The sequence below is a fragment of the Solea senegalensis genome, linkage group LG11, assembly GCF_019176455.1.
Source record: "Solea senegalensis isolate Sse05_10M linkage group LG11, IFAPA_SoseM_1, whole genome shotgun sequence".
Lineage (NCBI taxonomy): Eukaryota > Metazoa > Chordata > Actinopteri > Pleuronectiformes > Soleidae > Solea > Solea senegalensis.
Genome location: NC_058031.1, coordinates 22989349 through 23008659, shown reverse-complemented (window position 1 = coordinate 23008659; position 19311 = coordinate 22989349). Strand labels below are relative to the sequence as shown.

Below are 19311 nucleotides of genomic sequence, written 5' to 3'. Positions count from 1 at the left end.
TTGTTACATTCTTGGCTTCTTCACTGCGCCACACTCACTCACTCACTCACTCACTCTCACCCTGTCACCCCTCCTCTGTGCTCTCTGTTCTCTGGATCTTCTCTGAACCGGGGAACGTTTATTTCGTTTGTTTTCCCGTTCACTCGGATAAGATGATGGCTCCGGAACCGCTGCGTTCGGCCACGACCGTCGGCTGCGTCGAGGACACGTCGCTCGCGCTCCCCTCTGACGACAACCTGCGCTCGGGACAACAGCGCGTGCTCGATCAGGTGCTCACGATCAAGAGGAGCAAGTCCAAACATGGCAAGAACGGAGCACAGAGTCCGTCACCGACAGGTAACCACACACGCGCACACACACACACACACACACACGCACACACACGGACAGTGTTCATCGGTGACCTCTGACCCACAGGTTTGACCCCTGACTCCTGATTTCCTCAGGTTTTTGTTTCTCTACTGCAGACCAGGTTTTAACCAGACCAGGTTTAACCAGTTCCTTATGGGACAAAGTTAGTTTTCCAAACAGGGGTGTGATTGAGAACTCTGGGGACCCGGGGGGCCAACATAACCCTCAATGAAAATCTGATCAGTTAATAATGTTTATTCTCAAAAACGCTTCCGTTTTGTTTTCATGTGTAAAAACAAAAATGCTACTTTGGAGGAAACACTGATGTCATAGCTCCGCCCCTCTCTCTCCTGCTCTTTCATTTGTTGTTTCTTTATGTTTGTCATTGTTTTCTTCTGCTTCTTGTTTTTGTTCTTGTTGTTTAGCAGTGCAGGTTTAGTAGTTGTGTAGCAGTTGTGTAGCAGTTGTGTAGCAGTGCAGGTGTAGTAGTTGTGTAACAGTTGTGTAGCAGTTGTGTGCAGTGTTGTGTAGCGCAAGTGGCAGTGCAGGTGTAGTAGTTGTGTAGCAGTTGTGTAGTGGCGCAGTGTAGTTTGTTTAGTAGTTGTGGCAGCGCTGTAGTAGTTGTGCAGTAGTTGTGTAGCAGTTGTGTAGTGGTGCGTAGTAGTTGTGTAGCGCAAGTGTAGAAGTGTAGTAGTTGTAGCCGCAAGCAAGCAGAGTGTAGTAGTTGCGTAGTGTAGCAGTGTAGCAGTTGTGTAGCAGCAGGTGTAGCTGTTGTTTAGTAGTTGTGTAGTTGTGTAGCAGTTGTGTAGTGCAAGTGTAGCAGTTGTGCAGCAACTGGTGTTGCTGTGTAGCAGTGCAAGTGTAGTGCAGGTGCAAGTGTAGTAGTTGTGTAGCAGTTGTGTAGTGGTGCAGGTGTAGCCGTTGTTTAGTAGTTGTGTAGCAGTGCTGGTGTAGTAGTTGTGTAGAAGTTATGTAGCGGTTGTGTAGCAGTGCAAGTGTAGTAGTTGTGTAGCAATTGTGTAGCGGTTCTGGTGCCGTAGTTGTGTAGCAGTTGTGTAGCGGTTTTATAGCAGTTGTGTAGCGGTTGAGTTGTAGTTTTGTAGCAGTTGTGTAGCAGTTGTGTAGTCCTGCCTCACATTTGTTAATTTTCAGTGTGACCTCTCTTCTTCTGATAAGTGTGTTAGTTCTTGTGTTGACTTGCACCCTCTGTTGGCATAAAAACAGAATTACACAGCAACACAGGTGCAAGGAAATGTCGGGTAAACAAAAATAAAATGATAATTTATTGACGCATTTTTAATCAGTGAAAATCTTAAAGTAACTGTTTCCTGTATTTGTCTCCGCCCTCTTTATGTTTTAATTCCCTGATGCCTCAGGGAATTAAAACATAATGAACATAATGAACAGTGTGTCAGTGTTTGAAGCCTCTGCTGTTTTATTATTTACAAAGCATTGTAAAGTTTTTTTATTGTTTTTGCCTGATGATGGAAGTCGATCAACAGAAGGGAACAGAAGCCTGTGAAGCTCAAACAGAGCAGAGTCTGAGTTCTTCTGTGGCTGTGAAACGTGATCCACGGCCGCTGCCGCTGAACAACAGAGTTCTGTTGTCGACGCGGTGAGAAACCGCTCCGTCGCTCTGAACTGTTCCTCTCTGTCAGGTTTGGAATGCAGCCTCTGGCCTCTCTTTCAATCCCACACAAACACAAAAAAACAAAAACGTGTTTACCTCGTTGAAAACAGGGCCTTGTTTTCACTCTTCGCCGCGGTGATCAGAGTCGTTAATAGTCGTGTGTTTTACAGCCGCGCTGACGCTGTTAATGCTTCAGTAAGTCATCGTGAAATTTATGGCACCGCAACGGAAGCTGCACATATGAGACGTCCCACAAACGAGCACATTAAAGGCTTTAGCTGAACAAATGATGCAAAAAAGAATGCATTTTTGAATGGAGTTCAATGGAGTTGTTGATCCACTGTTTCCTCCATGAGTAAGTTCACATGTGTCACTTTGTGAAATCCTTCGTTTGGCTTTGCCTCAGTGACATAAACTGACCACACGAGGCAGCAGTAGACCAGCAGCTCCTGTGTCCCCGCGAGCTAAAATCACTGATTTTCTCAGTGGGCTTTGGTGGAGGGAGAGTGAGTGGTTTACAAACTTCAGTTTCCTGTTGGAGAGTTCTGTGTAACGGTGAGATAAAGACGTGAACCAATCCTTAAAATATGGTAGACTTAATCTGTTGTTGTTCTAACTGCAGTGATCCTGAAATGGTGAATTAGTCATAGTCTGAGAGTCACATGGTCACATGAATCATATGATGGCACAGACGGGCGATGACATGAAAACGTGCTCACCCAAGAGGACGGGATTAACGGTAGCTGCAGACGATGACTGATGCTGTGTTGTGTCTGTATTTCTGTCTCACTGAAGGAATGAGAGACACCCAGTATAGCTATAGAGTTTGTGTTTATCTACTAATCTTTTTTGAATTCTTTCTAAACAACTTAATCCCGCCCCACACTAGAGCATAATTGGCCAAATTTCAGTCCGTGATCTTGTCCTTCCGATAATTGTGATTGTTAATCCGATTTTAGGCTGATTTGAACAGATAATCTGACCAAATTATCCTGCTGTGTGTGGGATTATCAGAGTCTTCCTGATTTCAAATCCGACTGAAATGGATGTCGTGTACATTTATTTAGAACCGTAACTTGTACAAGTCAACGTAGAGTTCTCAGTCATAACTTCATCCACAGTCTCCCTCTCTCTGTCTCTGTCTCTTCCTTCTCTCACTTCCTTGTCTCCTCTCTCCTCAGGTCAGATCCCGTTCCCTCTGGGTTCGTACAGTGAGTTCGGAGCCTTCAGGTTTTCTCCGACCAAATCAAGCAGCACCTTTAGCCGCAGCCACTCCACCGCGGCAACCAGCTACAGCAAAACGGTAACCTATAATCTCTGTGACCTAATCTGTCTGTCTGTCTGCCTGTCTGTCTGTCTGTTTGAGAGAGCTGACTAACTAGCACCTATTTATCTGTGGACTGTATTTATCCAGCGCCTTTCCAAAGCTGCTTTGCACTACAGTTTACTCTGCGTTCAATCATTGACACTCAGTCACGCGCTGCCGGCAGGAGCGACGTGTGTTGCCCGAGGACACGTTGGCATTTTAAGACGAGCAGAACCACAATCAAACCCACAACCTTCAAGTTGAAAGATGACTCACTCTACCGTCATCACCCTCTACCTATCTGTTTGTCAAGGCATCGCTAGGTAGCGAGCTATTTAGCATCTATCTATCTATCTATCTGTCTGTCTGTCTGTCTGTCTGTCTGTCTATCTATCTATCTAGTATGTCTGTCTGTCTATCTATCTATCTAGCTAACTATCTGTCTGTCTGTCTATCTATCTATCTATCTATCTATCTATCTATCTATCTATCTAGCTAACTATCTATCTGTCTGTCTGTCTATCTGATTATCTATCTGTCTGTCTGTCTATCTATCTATCTAGCTAACTCATCTAGCTCTATCTGTTCATCTATCATCATTCATCTATCTATCTATCTATCTATCTATCTAACTATCTGGCTCCGTCCGTCTGTCTTCAGTATCTGTCTGTCTGTCTATCTATCTATCTATCTAGCTAACTATCTATCTGTCTGTCTGTCTATCTATCTATCTATCTGTCTGTCTGTCTGTCTGTCTGTCTATCTATCTATCTATCTAGCTAGCTAGATAGATAGATAGATAGATAGCACAGATAGATAGATAGATAGATAGATAGATAGATAGATAGATAGATAGATAGACAGTTAGCTAGATAGATAGACAGACAGACAGACAGAAAGACAGCTAACTAGATAGATAGATAGACAGACAGACAGACAGTTAGCTAGATAGATAGTTAGCTAGATAGATAGATAGACAGAGACAGACACAGATAGATAGATAGATAGATAGATAGATAGATAGATAGACAGACAGACAGATAGATAGTTAGATAGATAGATAGATAGATAGATAGATAGACAGACAGACAGACAGATAGTTAGCTAGATAGATAGATAGATAGATAGACAGACAGACAGAGCCAGCTAGCTAGCTAGCTAACTATCTATCTAGCTAACTATCTATCAAACGTTTTTGATTCCCTCAGTTTTTCGTACATTAAAGGACAAATGTTGACATTATTCCGAACATGAAACTTCATCACACACACGTTAAACCTGTGTTTGTGTGAATGTTGAGTATTGTGTGTGTTTTTACACTGAATGACCTGAAATCAGCACTCAGTCTGCCGCTGTTAGCAAAGACACAAACAGTGCGGCTGCGATATTAAATAATCAATCTCTGAGCTCAGCTGTTTGTTTACTGAGCCAATCCAGCTTTAATTTGTCCTGTGGTATTTAGACCACGTCGAATAATCCTCACACACACACACACACACACACACACACACACACACACACGTGCGTAATTAAAGAGGATGTGACAGAAACATGAACGATGGTGTGAAGATGATGATGATGATGACAAAATCCAAGAATTCATCGCCACACTCCCTCGACATGCCTCGACTCGTCGTTGTTCGGTCAGACTGAACCAGAGACACACACACACACGCCATACACACACACACACACACACACACACACACACACGGCTGAGGTCAACATGAGACCTTTGTGGAATGTGTGTGACGGGAAAAATCAGCTGAAATAAGAAAATGTCAAGCAGGGACAGATTAGAGATTAAATTATCGGCAGACTGATTAATCTGTTGGGTTTAACCAGGCCGGCATTGACAGATTACTACAAGTTACACATTTGTGTTTCCAGAAATGTGAGAAATGCTGTTTTTTTCTGTCCAAAAGAGAGTTTATAAATTGGTTTTGGATTATTTGTTTTCATTAAACACATTTTATTAGATGGAGGAAGAAATTGGCTCGAGTTAATCGTCAGTTTCAGCAGAATCTCTTTGCTGGTGTGAACTCGACTCATGTTGTTCTCTGAAAAACCCCTCATTTAAATGAGTTCTCTGTTTTTAAACTGGAATTATCTTTATGCTTTGTGCAATAATCAAACATTACACTGCATTTTTACAGTGATATTTTATCGTTTAAAGAAGAACAATGATATATATATGTATATAGATATATATATATAGATATATATAGTGTAAACACTGAAAACTTCCCCTGCGCTCTCACTGTTTATGTAGGAGTTCATGTTCAACTGTTGCTAGGCAACCATTTGTGTTAGGTATGCGCACAAAGACGAGTGAGACAACAAATATTTAGATATTTAAATATATATTTCACACTGAAAAACCACTTTAACACTTTTTTTTAATAAAAAACAAAAAAAACAAAAAAAAAACTAACTTTTAACTGGAACAGTTTTGGGGACGAGTCGGTCCCCGGTGGTCAAGAGTGGAACTTTTTTTATACATTTTAGTTTTTTTGCACCAAATTATATTTAGTAAAAAGGTGTTATTAAGTATCGGAATCAACTTTTTTTTCTCTCGAAATTCTGACTTTTTGTCCTCGAAATTCTGATTTTTTTTCTTGAAATTCAGATTTCTTTTCCTCGAATTTCAAACTTCTTTTTTTTCCAGAATTTTTACTTTTTTTCCTCAGATTTTTTTTTAACTTTTGTTCACAGAATTCTGGTTTATAAAAACCCAGGTTCTCATCGTCATTATGGTTTGGCTTGGATGAGCTTCAGTGATTAACTGTGAGCAAACGGTTGTGAGTCAGTGTTTATAGTTTTTTGGGAGAGAAGAAAGTTTTCCATTTCTTTGTCTCACAGGTGAACTCCTCCCTCCCTCCCTCCCTCCTTTGTTTTCATTAATCCTAATTATTATTATTATTTTTGTTCTGTGGATTTTTGTGGTGCTTTACATGGCTTTAGTTTGGGGGCGGTTTTAACGGGCGTCTTTGTTCCAGAAACACCAGATTTTCCCGAAACTGAATCAAACGCCGTAGGTGTAAAACGGTAGAATGAGTTATTGTGGAAGCATCTGCAGGACGTGTTGTGTCATTTCCCGCAGGCAATGCCAGGTTTCATGTCTGGTTACTGTGTGGCAAAGCTAGAATTATGTGTTTTGTACACACACGAAAACGGTTCCGTACACAGAGCTCATCTGTGAGGAAGTGCAGAGCAAACAAGACAAAGTCTTGAGTTTGTTTTCAGAGAGAAAACCTGGGTTTGTCTGATTGTTTTTATGGAACTTGGTCCTCACTGGAAAATCAAGGAAGGAAGGAAGGAAGGAAAGGATAATAGTTATTTGTCAGATTTCTCCGCCTGGAATAACAGTTGATAGGTTTGAAAAATGCTCCTCCTGTAAAAAAAAAACACTTTCGCCATTAACTTGGCAAAGTGCCACAGACACGCCCCTTAAGTCATGTTGTATTTTAGCGACAGCAAATCACTTTTACGACGTGTTCGTTTATGTCAGAGGGACGGAGCCTACGGCGGGTTATTCAGTCGTCCTTTTCTTGCGTTATCGCAACAACACCTGAAAGATGTCGTCTGTAAATTTTAAATACCAACAAATGGCCACGCCCTGTGACTCTCTGTGTGTCTCACTGTCACAGTGACGGAGGCAACAGCAACTCCTTTTTCTCCCTAAAATGACTCGTGATTCCTGCTGTCGCCGACATTCACGATCAATCCAGCGTTAACAAATGAAGGCGCTGGAAAGTAAAACAATCTCTGCCAGTTTCACTCGCCCGGCGTCGCTACTTCATTTTCTCAGTAGGAATATTTGTAATATTTGTAATGATGATCTATTCTCTCTTTTTAGGCAAACAGCCAGAGGAGTCGCACTCTGTCCAATAAATCCCTGGGAGGAGGACAGTTCAGCTCGTACGCTGCGTTGGAGCAACGTTACAAATCGCCCCGCTCGCCTCAGGGTCTACGTGGACTGGCACCCAGCCGCAGTGACCCGGCTCTGGCTCCTCCCTTTTCTCCTGCTCCTGCACACGTCATGGTGAGGGAGTCGTCTCATTTACCTAAGCTCTTATTTTCTTAACCCGCGGCGTTGTCATGTGACCGTTCTCCACCTCACAACGTTCTGCAGAGGGTCAAAGGTCAGGGGGGCCACAGCCAGCACAACATCCAATCTCAGGTCAGCCGACACAGCACCTACTCCATGACCAACGGCAATCACATGACCAGCAGCCAGACGCGCATCGTGCAGCCCACGTCCGCTCAGTCCCACACCGAGGGGAAGATGGGCACCATGAAGATCTCCAAGAAAGAGCTGCAGCAGTCGGCGTGAGTTTCATCAGGAAATATTCAAAAACATGAACTTTGAGTCAATGATAGTGCGTGTAGGGGGCGTGGCCTCAAAAAGGCCTGCAGTAAGTCGAGTTCCCAAGCTTTTAAATTCAAGTTTATATGTTTGACAGACTTTTCCAACAACATATTACATTTTGTCGGTTGCTCACTCTCCCACACCAAAGTCCATGGAGAAAATCCGTGATTTTAGCTCACGGGAACACAGGAGCTGTTGGTCTACTGCTGCCTCGTGTGGTCAGTTTATGTCACTGAGGTCAATCTGAAGAAATTATTTCAAAAGCCGAAATATCTAAATAAGACATTTGAAGTTAGTGATGGAGGCAGCAGTGGATCAACAACTCCTGTGTGTGTGATGTTAAAATTTTCTCTATGGAGTTTGGTTCAGGGCGAGAGGGAGTGGTTTACACTCTGTAAACGTTGTTTAACAGTGAGAGGAAGTCATTAAACTGCTTCTCCAGTCATTCTTAAACACGCATAAAGCATGCATAAAGTTAATTTTTTATTTACCAATTCGAAATGATCTCAGGTGCTGCAGAGTTCTTATTAGTTTTAAAAAGTGGACAACACTGTCTTATTCAACCCAACCCAACAAAAACCCTCAACACTCCCTCTCATAATATAATGAATCCACTTTGTTTTTAAAACCGCTGTGACCCGCGTGATTCCTGCTCCTCCAGAGTGAACAGCGGGATCAACCTCTCAGACCTGACTCTGCGTGAAGCCGTGGCGTTCCTCTCTCACTCTGAGGAGAGCTTCCAGCAGTGCGGCGCCACCTTCATCCAGCACGCCACCTACAAGGAGGAGCGTGCTAAACAGGAGGTCTGAGCGCACACACACACACACACACACACGCTCTCTCTAAACACTTCCTGCACAGACACGCCCTACAAATATGCTCTTCAGTGTTTGTGTGAGGGTTGTGTTAAAAGTGCATCGATGCTGTGTGTGTCCTCAGAAGACCTTTGCGTCACCTGCCTCCGGGGAGTGGGAGGAGCCATGACTGCTGTTTGTAACGTCAGTGTTGTTGCTATGCCGCCTCTCACTCCTGCCCTCTTCTTTATCGGCACCGCAGGTTCACCAGCTGGGTGGGATCCCTCACCTGGTGACCCTGCTGCGCAGCTCCAATCCGGCGGTGAGCCAGGCAGCGGCCGGCGCTCTGAGGAACCTGGTGTTCAAACACCACGACAACAAGCTGGAGGTGCAGCACTGCGGGGGGATCGGGAAGGCTCTGCAGCTGCTGAAGGAGACCGACTCTACTGAGACCCAGAAACAGATCACAGGTACGACCTCAGGATAATCCCGATCTGGCCCTTCTGACAATCTTGGGTGTCTTCTGATTTTAGGTTGATTTATGACCATCATGATAATCAGACCGCCTGGATTTATTTCGATTTCATGGCTGTAGAACTGTCAGAAAAATGATCGACGAGTGACTTCTTCTGTTTTTTCCAAGATAACTTTCACTTTTCTGTATCCGGCAGTTATTCAACCGTTTAGGAATTACGGTCCTGAGAGGCTGACGGCGCACACTTGTGACACGCCGGTGAATCTTGTCTGTGATTGGACGGTCGTTCTGTGGAAGTCCTGAGGGCAACCGGTAGTTTTGGAATTTTGTAGACATCACAAACGGAGTAGGAGTTCTTGAGCAGTACGCATGCCAAATTTTGCGAGGCTGGTTTACCCGTTAGCAGACGGCCCCCCCAATCTCCCCACGACAATTAAACCATCACAATAACTCAATGAAAACCCACTAACTGGTGTGGTTTACAAATCAAAGTGTGTGAGGAAACCAGGTCCATGTGAGTCTGATCCAGTCTCCAGAGATCTTGAGTTGCAAAAATACAAAGACACCAGACAACAAGAGCTAAGCCGGGTCTGAGTCAGGGCCTTAAAGGCTAAGACTATCTGAGATCTATGTCTGACCAATCAGGAGGAGTTAAAAATGGGCAAACCTCCAAATACACGCAGCTTTGGATTATAAAGCATTTTATAATCAGGTGTTTTTATAGCCCTGATTCACATATTTAATCATATTAAAGACTGACTGAAGGTGAAGAATTACACCACAGTCGGGTCCAGTTCTTGTGATATCTCTGGAACACCATGAGGTCATTTCTACTTGGAAAAAAATCAAGGTCACTGCGACCTCACAAACATTCCAGGAACATCTCGTAGAAACGTTTTCAACCTTCACTCGGACAATCCTAAGAACACCCAGAGGAACCTTTACATTTGGCATCAACGTTTGCTTGGACTCGAGGTTGTGAGTGTTTTTTATGGGAAATTGCTTCAAATTTGGGTTGAAAGTGGTGGTCAAAGTCAAGGTCAAAGTCAAGGTCACTGCGACCTTACAAAGATTAGCTTGAGCTTGCAAATGCAACATTCCAGGAACATTTTTTCAAATTTAGTGTCAACATTGACTTGGATTTAAAGAGGACGTGATTAGTATGAAGTGATGAAAATCCTAAGAACACCCGGAGGAACCTTTGAAATTTGGCATCAACGTTCACTCAGACTAAAGTGTTTGTTTTCATGGCTCTGGCGTCATGCTTTCAGGTTTTTCATCATGAAATCTCAGAAACACTTTGGGGGAATTTCTTCATATTTAAAGATGAAGTGATTATGAGTCACTGTGACCTCCCTGTGACTGAATGAGTGATTCCTGTTTTAAACTGAACTCCCCTCTGGTTTTGCAGGCCTGCTGTGGAACCTGTCGTCGGCCGACGAGCTGAAGGGAGAGCTGACGGCGACGGCGCTGCCCGCGCTCACGGAGAACGTGGTGGTGCCGTTCACGTGCTGGTCGGACAACAGCGCCAACAACAACATTCACCCCGATGTTTTCTACAGCGCCACAGGCTGCCTGCGGTGAGAACATGACACAACACAACAACAATCCCCACTAAGATAAAGCAAGAATTATGTATTAAAATAATATTTCCCAGTCTGGAATGTAATGGTTTTTGATTTGAAAACAGTAAGCTTGACTTGACTCACAGGGTTCATCCGTGCCAAAATCCACCCTCTCATTATCTTTGTTGTTGGCTTTTGAGTGAATCCATGCAGAAAGAAAGATAAACAGCTCAATGATCGCTGTGTTTGTGTTTCAGGAACTTGAGCTGTGGCCAGAAGAGAGAGAGGCAGGCGATGAGAGACTGTCGCGGCCTCATCGACTCCCTCATGACTTACGTGCAGTCCTGTGTGGCCGAGGAAAACCCAGATGATAAGGTACGAGTGTGAGGACGCGCATCTGCAGCGTCTGCCTCAAAAACAACAGCAGAAACACTTCAGTCCACTTCAGTCCACTTCAGAGCTTGATTGTCCCTCAAGGGAAAACTTGATTTGCTGTTGGTGGTATTAAAAAAAGCAATAAAAAAACACAATTAACATAATAAACAAAGACACAGGACAACCCAGACGCAGCTGAACCAAGCTTGACCTAAAACAATCCCAGTCAGATCTCAAATTCAAGACAAGAACTGCTAATAAAGTGCAACAGGAAACAGTAAAAACAGCATGAAGAGTGCCATCATTTCGTACTTTTGACTCTGGACGCCTTAATCTCCAGAATGTCCAGAGAAGAAGAATGAAATCTCTGCATCGTCCACTAAAATGTACTTCTACCAAGGCGGTTTCTGACTGAACCAGTCAATCAACCACCCTATCTAACAACCTTCATACCTACCTCCTTACCCACAACCGACCTACCTCCTAACCCACAACCTTCTCACCTACCTCCTTACCCACAACCCCACCTTACCTACAACCTTCTTACTACCTCCTTCCCTACCTCCTTACCCACAACCTTCTCACCTACCTCCTCACCCACAACCGACCTACCACCTTACCTACAACCTTCTTACCTACCTCCTTCCCTACCTCCTTACCTATAACCTTCTTACCTACCTCCTTACCCACAACCTTCTCACCTACCTCCTTACCCACAACCACCTACCTCCTTACCCACAACCTTCTCACCTACCTCCCACAACCTTCTCACCTACCTCCTTACCCACAACCACCTACCTCACTTACCTACCTCCTTACCCACAACCTTCTTACCTATAACATTCTTACCTACAACATTCTTACCTACAACATTCTTACCTACCTCCTTACCCACAACCGATCTACCACCTTACTGACAACCTTCTTACCTACCTCCTTCCCTACCTTCTTACCTACAACCTTCTTACCTACCTCCTACCTCAACCTTCTTACCTACCTACCTACTTACCTACAACCTTCTTACCTACCTCTTTACCTACCTACTACTTACCTACCTCCTTCCCTACCTCCTTACCTACAACCTTCTTACCTACCCCCCAACCTACCTATATCAGTGGCTTTTGTTATTTGAATTTGCCCCTAATCCTCTTTCTAATAGCTGTAAACAAATTTGTTTTTGATTAATGAAAGCTAATTAAATTCCAAGTTGTAACAACTTCCCAAGTTTAAGTAAACTCAGCTTGATCTTGAGTAGACAAGATTATAATAGTCGCGGTAATTCTTTGGACAAACACAGATGTACATTGACATACAGGGCGTCCTCAGGTCCAGCAGTAAACTTTCTATACATACAGAGTGTGTGTACATGTGACACCGTGCTCTCTCAGGACATTGTGGGTGTGTGCGTGTGTGTTTAATGGCTGCTGTTTACACACGCTGATGTGTGTGCGTGTGTGTGTGTGTGTGTGATATTCTTTGTTTATTTTAAAGTCAGGTGTGTTAATGAGACACAGTAGCTTCTTGTTGTGAACTCAAACTGGAGTCTTTAAAAGATAAAAAGCTGCTGCACTTTATACTCAGCACTCAGTACGGGATCGAGCCTCATTAAAGGGATATCTCACTGTAACACAGACTTTTCCAACAGGAAACTGACGTTTACAACAAATTTGAAAAAGTCTGTCTCACAGCATTAAAACATGTTATTTAAGAACATACACATACGCTGACATAGATTTCATGGCTTAAGTATTTTATGAAGTTGCTAAATCAGCCACACAGCTGGTTGTGTGTATATATGTTGCCTCTTACACACACACACACACACACACCCTGAACTTAAGGTGTGTCCACAGTGAATGCAAAGAAATGCATCACCTGCTCTTCCTGTGGCCACTGGATCAGTGGTTGTAGTGATGTGAGTAAACACAATCCACCACAGCTCACCTGAGGCTAATGCTAGAGCTAACAACAACATGCAAACACCGACGTCACGTGAAATTGTCTCCAGCAGCTGAAGAGAATCAGATCAGGGTCCATTGACAAAAACAGCGAATTATACATCACAGCTCAAATCTTCAGGGTTTGAAATCCTTTGTTCAGTTTTACCTCAGTGACACAAACTGACCACACGAGGCAGCAGTAGCCCAGCAGCTTCTGTTTTTTTCAATGGAGTCTGGTGTTGCTAATATTTCTCTTTCAACTCTTCTGTCTCTTGTAGTCTGTGGAGAACTGCGTGTGCATCCTCCATAACCTGAGCTACCAGCTGGAGGCGGAGTCTCCAAAGTGCTTCAGTAAGTACTACCCGACAGACGGTCAGCTGGAGGACAAGAAAAGCCCCACCATTGGATGTTTCAGCCCCAAGAGTGGCAAGGCTCATAAGCAGGTGAGTGTCGCCTATAACGCCCACCTACACCCGTGTCCAATCACTGTGGCTATTTTAATCCAAGCCCCGCCTCCACCCTCTTTTTTCCTCAGTTTGCATTTGACGTGAATCGCCGGATGTTAGACGACGGCGTCCCGTCAGGTGAGCGGTGGCTGTGCCATCCCAAAGCCATGCGCACGTACCTGTCTCTGCTGGGCTCGTCTCAGAAGGACGCCACGCTGGAGGCGAGCTGCGGCGCGCTGCAGAACCTCACTGCCAACTGGGGGCTGGTGAGTCCACAGGCGATCAGTGAAGTCCAGATTGGACTTCTTGACCCATAAAAAAGAGTGCGAACCAAATTCTCTTTCGCGGAGAACGAGGCTGACGTTGACTTTTTCTCTTCACATTTGAAGAGAAGATCGAAGGAGAAGTCATGCAGAACACCAAGGAGGGTTTTTACGAATATTGCCCCCTCCAAGAAAACATATTTTTGGTTTTTAAATTGTCTCGGCAGTTGGAGAAAAACTCTGGGGGTATTTCAGTCGATGGTTTGTTGTTGAAAAAGGTCAGTGTCGTCAGCATAGCACTTGATCTTGAAACTGAGGGATCCCAGCACAGAGCATGGGGTACGCCTTGGTTGATTGGGGTTTTCTAACAGTTACGCCAGGGCAAATATCGATATTTTAAATAACAAATGAAGTGTCACTCGCCGGGCGTCATTACTTCATGTCTCCTCAAGGTGGCGCTGCTCAAATGAACGAATGGAAAGTTGTGCAGAAGTTACCTGGCTGAAGAAGACGAGGGAGTTTACGGTGGGATAAAGGTGGTGAAAGCTACGTTCAATACATAGACTTTATGACCTTTCACCTTGTTGAGAATAAATAGAGAAGCTATCAGAAGACAGATATCGTGATGTGTTGTTGTACGTTTGTCTCGTGATATTATCGGTATCGTGGACCACAGTGAGTTTCCTCGCATTTATAGAGTTGTATTTCTAGAGTTTTGTTTTTTTTAGCGTTTTGAATACAAGTCGCTCTGGATTTTGCAAAATCGGCCAAACTTTCAGTCCAGTCAGTTGATCGTTGAATCGTTGTTTATCCACCAAATGTCGGAAATAGTTGCTGTTAAATGTCTTGTTTTTGTCCCCAAACCAAAAGGATTCCGTTGTAATGATTTCTTTGTCCTATGGACCAAAGAAACCAGACAATATTCACATCTAAGAAGCTGAAAAATGAGGAAAACAATATTCCAGAAAATGCTACCGAACTATGTGGCCACATTTTGATTGTTCTACGAGATAATCTGCTGCTACTGTAACGTCAGATGAACCGGTTTTGTCTGTTGCCTCAGGGTTCCGAGGCCATGACCCAGATCCTGGTTCAGAAGTTGGGTGCCCTGCTGCACTTGGCTCCTCTGTTAAAGTCACCAAACGGCACTCTGCAGAAAACCGCCATGTCCCTGCTCGGTAACATGAGCCGGTATCCCAGTGTGCAGACCACCATGGGTGAGGAAGAAGCACCCAGACATGGATGAATGTTTATTTCAAACATTTTTTAAATCTCGTCTCCTCCGCAGCAAAACAGATTCTGCCCGAGCTCACGGGCCTGCTGTCGACGGGGCCTCGCGAGATGGGGAAAAGTGACGAGACTGTGGCAGCGGGCTGTAACACGGTGCGGTCTCTGATGATGGCCGACCCCGAGGTCAGCAAGAAGTTCATCAACAACGAACTGGTGACTTCGCTAGCCGACCTCAGCGAGAACGGGTGAGTCAAATGGACTGAATTTCCCTTCTTTTTCTGAGCTTATACACGAACATGGATCTAATGCTCAAGTCTACGCTGTCGTCTCGGCTTTAACTCGATGTTAGACGGAGTTTTCCAACGCGAAACTGACGTTTGCCAAATCCCATAGAGAAAACCACTGATTTTAGCCCGTGTGGACACAGGAGCCGCTGGTCTGGTCTGAGCTGCCTGCGCTGGTCAGTTTGTGTCACTTAAGTAAACCCAAACAAAGCCCCTTTGTAACATTATTGGAACTGACTGAAGGGGGCAGCAGTGGGTCAAACCTGTTGCTGTGAGGTTAGGTGTTGCAGGGATTACATTACATGTCATTTAGCAGACGCTTTTATCCAAAGGGACTTACAATGGAATTGAGTACAATCAGCGAGTATTATATTACATATAATACTGTCCGGTCACTATCGTGATGTTTTGTGTATCATTTGTAAATTAAATCTTGTTTTACAACTTCTTGGGAAATTGGAATGTACTTAAGTAGAATTTGGAATTCTAAGTAGAATTTGGAATTCTAAGTAGAAGTCGGAATTCTAAGTAGAATTTGGAATTCTAAGTAGAATTTGGAATTTTAAGTAGAAGTTGGAATTCTAAGTAGAATTTGGAATTCTATCTTGTTTTTTCTGTGTGTCTTCTGTCGCTGATGTGTCTTCATGTCTGTGTGTCTTCTGTCGCTGATGTGTCTTCATGTCTGTGTGTCTTCTGTTGCTGATGTGTCTTCTGTGCTGATGTGTCTTCTTCTGATGATGTGTCTTCTGTCGCTGATGTGTCTTCTGTTGCTGATGTGTCTTCTGTTGCTGATGTGTCTTCTGTCGCTGATGTGTCTTCATGTCTCTTGTCACAGGTCTTTCCCCAGAGGCAGCAAAGCCGCCTCACTGCTGCTCTACACCTTATGGAACGAGAAGAATTTACAAGGCGTTCTGAAAAAGGTAAAAATGCAAAGCTGTGGCTTGAACTGACAGCTTCACTCTCTGCACTCACACTGCTGCTGCTGCTGCTGCTGCTGCATCTGCATCTGCTGCTGCTGCTGCTGCTGCTGCATCTGCATCTGCATCTGCTTCATCTGCATCTGCATCTGCATCTGCTGCTGCTGCATCTGCATCTGCTGCTGCTCCTGCATCTGCATCTGCATCTGCATCTGCATCTGCTGCTGCATCTGCATCTGCTGCTGCTCCTGCATCTGCTGCTGCTGCTGCTGCTGCTGCTGCTGCTGCTGCTGCTGCTGCTCCTGCTGCTGCTGACTTGCACAATCAGAGACAGGGAGGGGAAATGGGCGGGTGTTTATTATTGTGACTCTGGCTCACTTTCCCTTCCCTGGTGCCACACCCAAGAGCCGAGTGAATACAGTCATGCAGGAATCCTGGCCGACTGGTTCTCGCGGCTCAGCGACGACGACTGCAGTAGGAAGATGTGAGAATAAGAACAAAGATAAAGAAGAGGTCAAACAGCAAGAGTGACAGGTGGAGACGTCTCCCTGAAGTTTGTGCATGAGCAAGCGCTGATGCTTACACTGTTGATATGAAAGTGACAGTTCAGGTTTTTTGAAGTGTGACTCACCACATCACAACTTTACCGTGTCTTAAGAACATGTGTCACGTCTTTATCTCACTGTGAGACAGACTTTTTCAACAGGGAACTGGAGTTTGTAAACTGTTCACTCTCCCACACCAAACTCCATAGAGAAAACCAGCGATTTTAACATCACAGCACAAAGGAGTTATTGATCTTATTTTGTCAATTCAGCTTTTGAAATTCTTTCATTAAATTTACCTCAGTGACACAAAGTGACCACACGAGGCAGCAGCAGAGCAGCCGCTCCTGTGGACTTTGGTTTGGGAGAGTGAGTGAGTGGTCGACAAACAAAAAATGTTGGAAAAGCATGTCTAACAGTGCCTATTGTGCTGTGAGCGCCCCCTGCTGCTGAGAACAAGCCTGAGACACCAAATAAATTGTACATCAACTTCTGTCAATAATATCTTTGTCTCACTGTGAGACAAAAACCTTTAAAAACTGGTCAGTGAAGTTTTGTGTTTTGTGATATATAACTCCACAGCAGCATGTGTTTTCTGACTGACCTCACTGATCTTTTAACATTTCCAGATGCATTTGAGGGAGAAATATTAGTAACAAAACAAGTGCACCAGACCCCATTGAAAAAAAATGCAATTTAAGCTCACGGGGACACAGGAGCTGCTGGTCTACTGCTGCCTCGTGTGGTCACTTTGTGTCACTGAGGTAAATTTGAGCAAAGTATTTTCGATGCCGAATTCACAAAATAACACATTTGAACTGTACTAATGGAGGTAGCAGTGGATCAACACCTCCTATGTGCTGCGATGTAAAATTGTTGATTTTTTCTATGGGGTTTGGTGTGGGAGAGTTTACGGCGTACAAACTTCAATTTCCTGTTGGAAAAGTCTGTCTAACAGTGAGATAAAGACGCAGACATGTTCTTAAGATATGAACTGTCCCTTTAAGGTGCTTCCACACACTTTAATTATATGCTGGATCCTCTGTGTTCATAGTAACGCGAGTAAACACAGCGCCGCCCGCTCACTTTGAGGGGGAAGCTAGATAACAGCGTGGTTCCCACGGTTTCATGATGATTTCTCAGCTGTTTTGTTTCCTGATCCACAGCTGGGATTGGCTAAGTCCCTGTTTGTCAACGACAACACCACGTCAGTGCACAGGTCGGCACAGATCATCGACTGAGCGCGGTGGCCACGTGACGCCGCGCAGCCCCCACAGGTACGGACCGCTTTGTTGTTGTTATTATTTAAGCTCATGTACACAGGGACGGGGATTAAAGTGTCTTCCTCTCTTCCTTCCATTCATGTGTTCATGTGCGTGCCTGCAGATGGAAACCCGACATGTCGGGACAGAAGCTGCAGCGGCCACACCCACTCTCGCAGCGAGGAGAGCGTGGACACGTCTTCATTTAACAGCTTCGCTGACAGACGCAGCCCCCTTTACGTTATATGTTGTATATACTTTAGAGAAGAAGAGAGAGTGAGCTTTTAATTTCATACGTAATCCTGCGGTGTTTGTATGTATTTAACGTGGACACATGTAAAGTGTGTGTGTGTGTGTGTGTGTGTGTGTGTGAGACGCTAAAGATGCTTGTTTGTTTGGTAAAACGCTACGAAAAAAATGTATGAAAAGAAGCGGAAAAGACAAGTCTTGACGTAGTTTCCGAGTTCAGCAGGTATAACGTGACGCTTTTTAAAAAGAAAATAGTCATCGATAAATAAAGTTGCAATAAAAGTGTCTGTAGCCTCGCAATACGAGGATTTAGCGCCTTCAAATCAGTCGTAAACTTGCACTATCTGTGCGGGGTTATGTTTATGTACAAATATGATAAACTGAGTTTTCTAACACCAGAAGGGGGCAGCATTGCAACATTAAATCCCTGCAGAAGAAGTAGAAGAAGAAATCAAATGATTCCGAATTTTTAACCCACAAACTCTTCCCAGAATCGTTACGCGTTATGATTTACGATGTTGTGAGGTGCAACGCGAGGGTTGGGTCCGAAGTAAAATGAGGTCCGCTGGTACACAGACTCGAGCTTTTCACAGATTGATCGTGGTTCACTTCAGAAAGAAAACCGCACTTGGATTTGTTCTTTTTTTTTTTTAACACAAATGCTACAAGAAATGCTACATTTTAGTTTAGTTTCAGTTTATTATCGGATTTTTTATTTTGTTGTTGTTACTCGCTTGCTGTTTAGCACACGAATATATCTATAATAATACACATATTTTGCTTCCTTGCTGAAAAACTCGGTACACAGTGGCCTAAATGTGAAGCTACAGCTAGCTAGCTAGCAACAGGATAGCCTAGCATAGCTTGAAACAAAAGGAAGATCGTGTTTCTCCGATGTTTCCCCCTTGAGATGTGAACTTGTTGCTACAACTGTGCGGCGACAAACCATTTCTACTTGATATCGTGTTAAATGCTAGCAAAGATTTGTACGATATTATCACAAGAACACGATTTGCGTACAGAAAAGTTCTTATTTGTGAAATGTGACATTTTCCCAGTCTGGAACTCATTTTCTAGATTTTGTTTTGGCACCATGAGAAACAAGTGGAGGTAGCAAGTCTTAAAGCTAAGGTTAGCATGTTGCTTCACATTTGGCTTCAAATCATTATTATTTTATTTTTTATTTTTAAAGGGCCAGTGTGTCAAATTTAAGAAGAGTCTATTGAGAGGAAAGTGAAAGCAGTATTTCATTCATTTATTTTCACAAGGAAAACTAAAGACTGCGTCTCACACACTGGTCCTTTAAA

The 19311-nt window shown here is 43.9% G+C and overlaps 1 protein-coding gene across 1 annotated transcript; it reads left to right on the top strand.

The window, feature by feature from the left end:
• On the top strand, positions 1-19311 carry LOC122777349 (plakophilin-1). The gene is made up of 15 exons (XM_044038520.1): positions 1-336; positions 3163-3284; positions 7147-7332; positions 7423-7619; positions 8321-8462; positions 8716-8923; positions 10340-10508; positions 10751-10868; positions 13087-13251; positions 13344-13520; positions 14581-14734; positions 14806-14992; positions 15867-15951; positions 17660-17770; positions 17880-19311. The coding sequence occupies exons 1-14, from the start codon at positions 153-155 to the stop codon at positions 17732-17734; spliced, it is 2169 nt and encodes a 722-aa protein (XP_043894455.1). The 5' UTR covers positions 1-152; the 3' UTR covers positions 17735-17770; positions 17880-19311.

Coding starts and splice junctions, on each gene's coding strand:
- LOC122777349 (XM_044038520.1), top strand. CDS start 153: ATGATGGCTCCGGAACCGCTGCGTTCGGCCACGACCGTCGGCTGCGTC. Junction 10,869..13,086: donor AGGAAAACCCAGATGATAAG/GTACGAGTGTGA, acceptor TGTCTCTTGTAG/TCTGTGGAGAACTGCGTGTG. Junction 15,952..17,659: donor TACAAGGCGTTCTGAAAAAG/GTAAAAATGCAA, acceptor CCTGATCCACAG/CTGGGATTGGCTAAGTCCCT.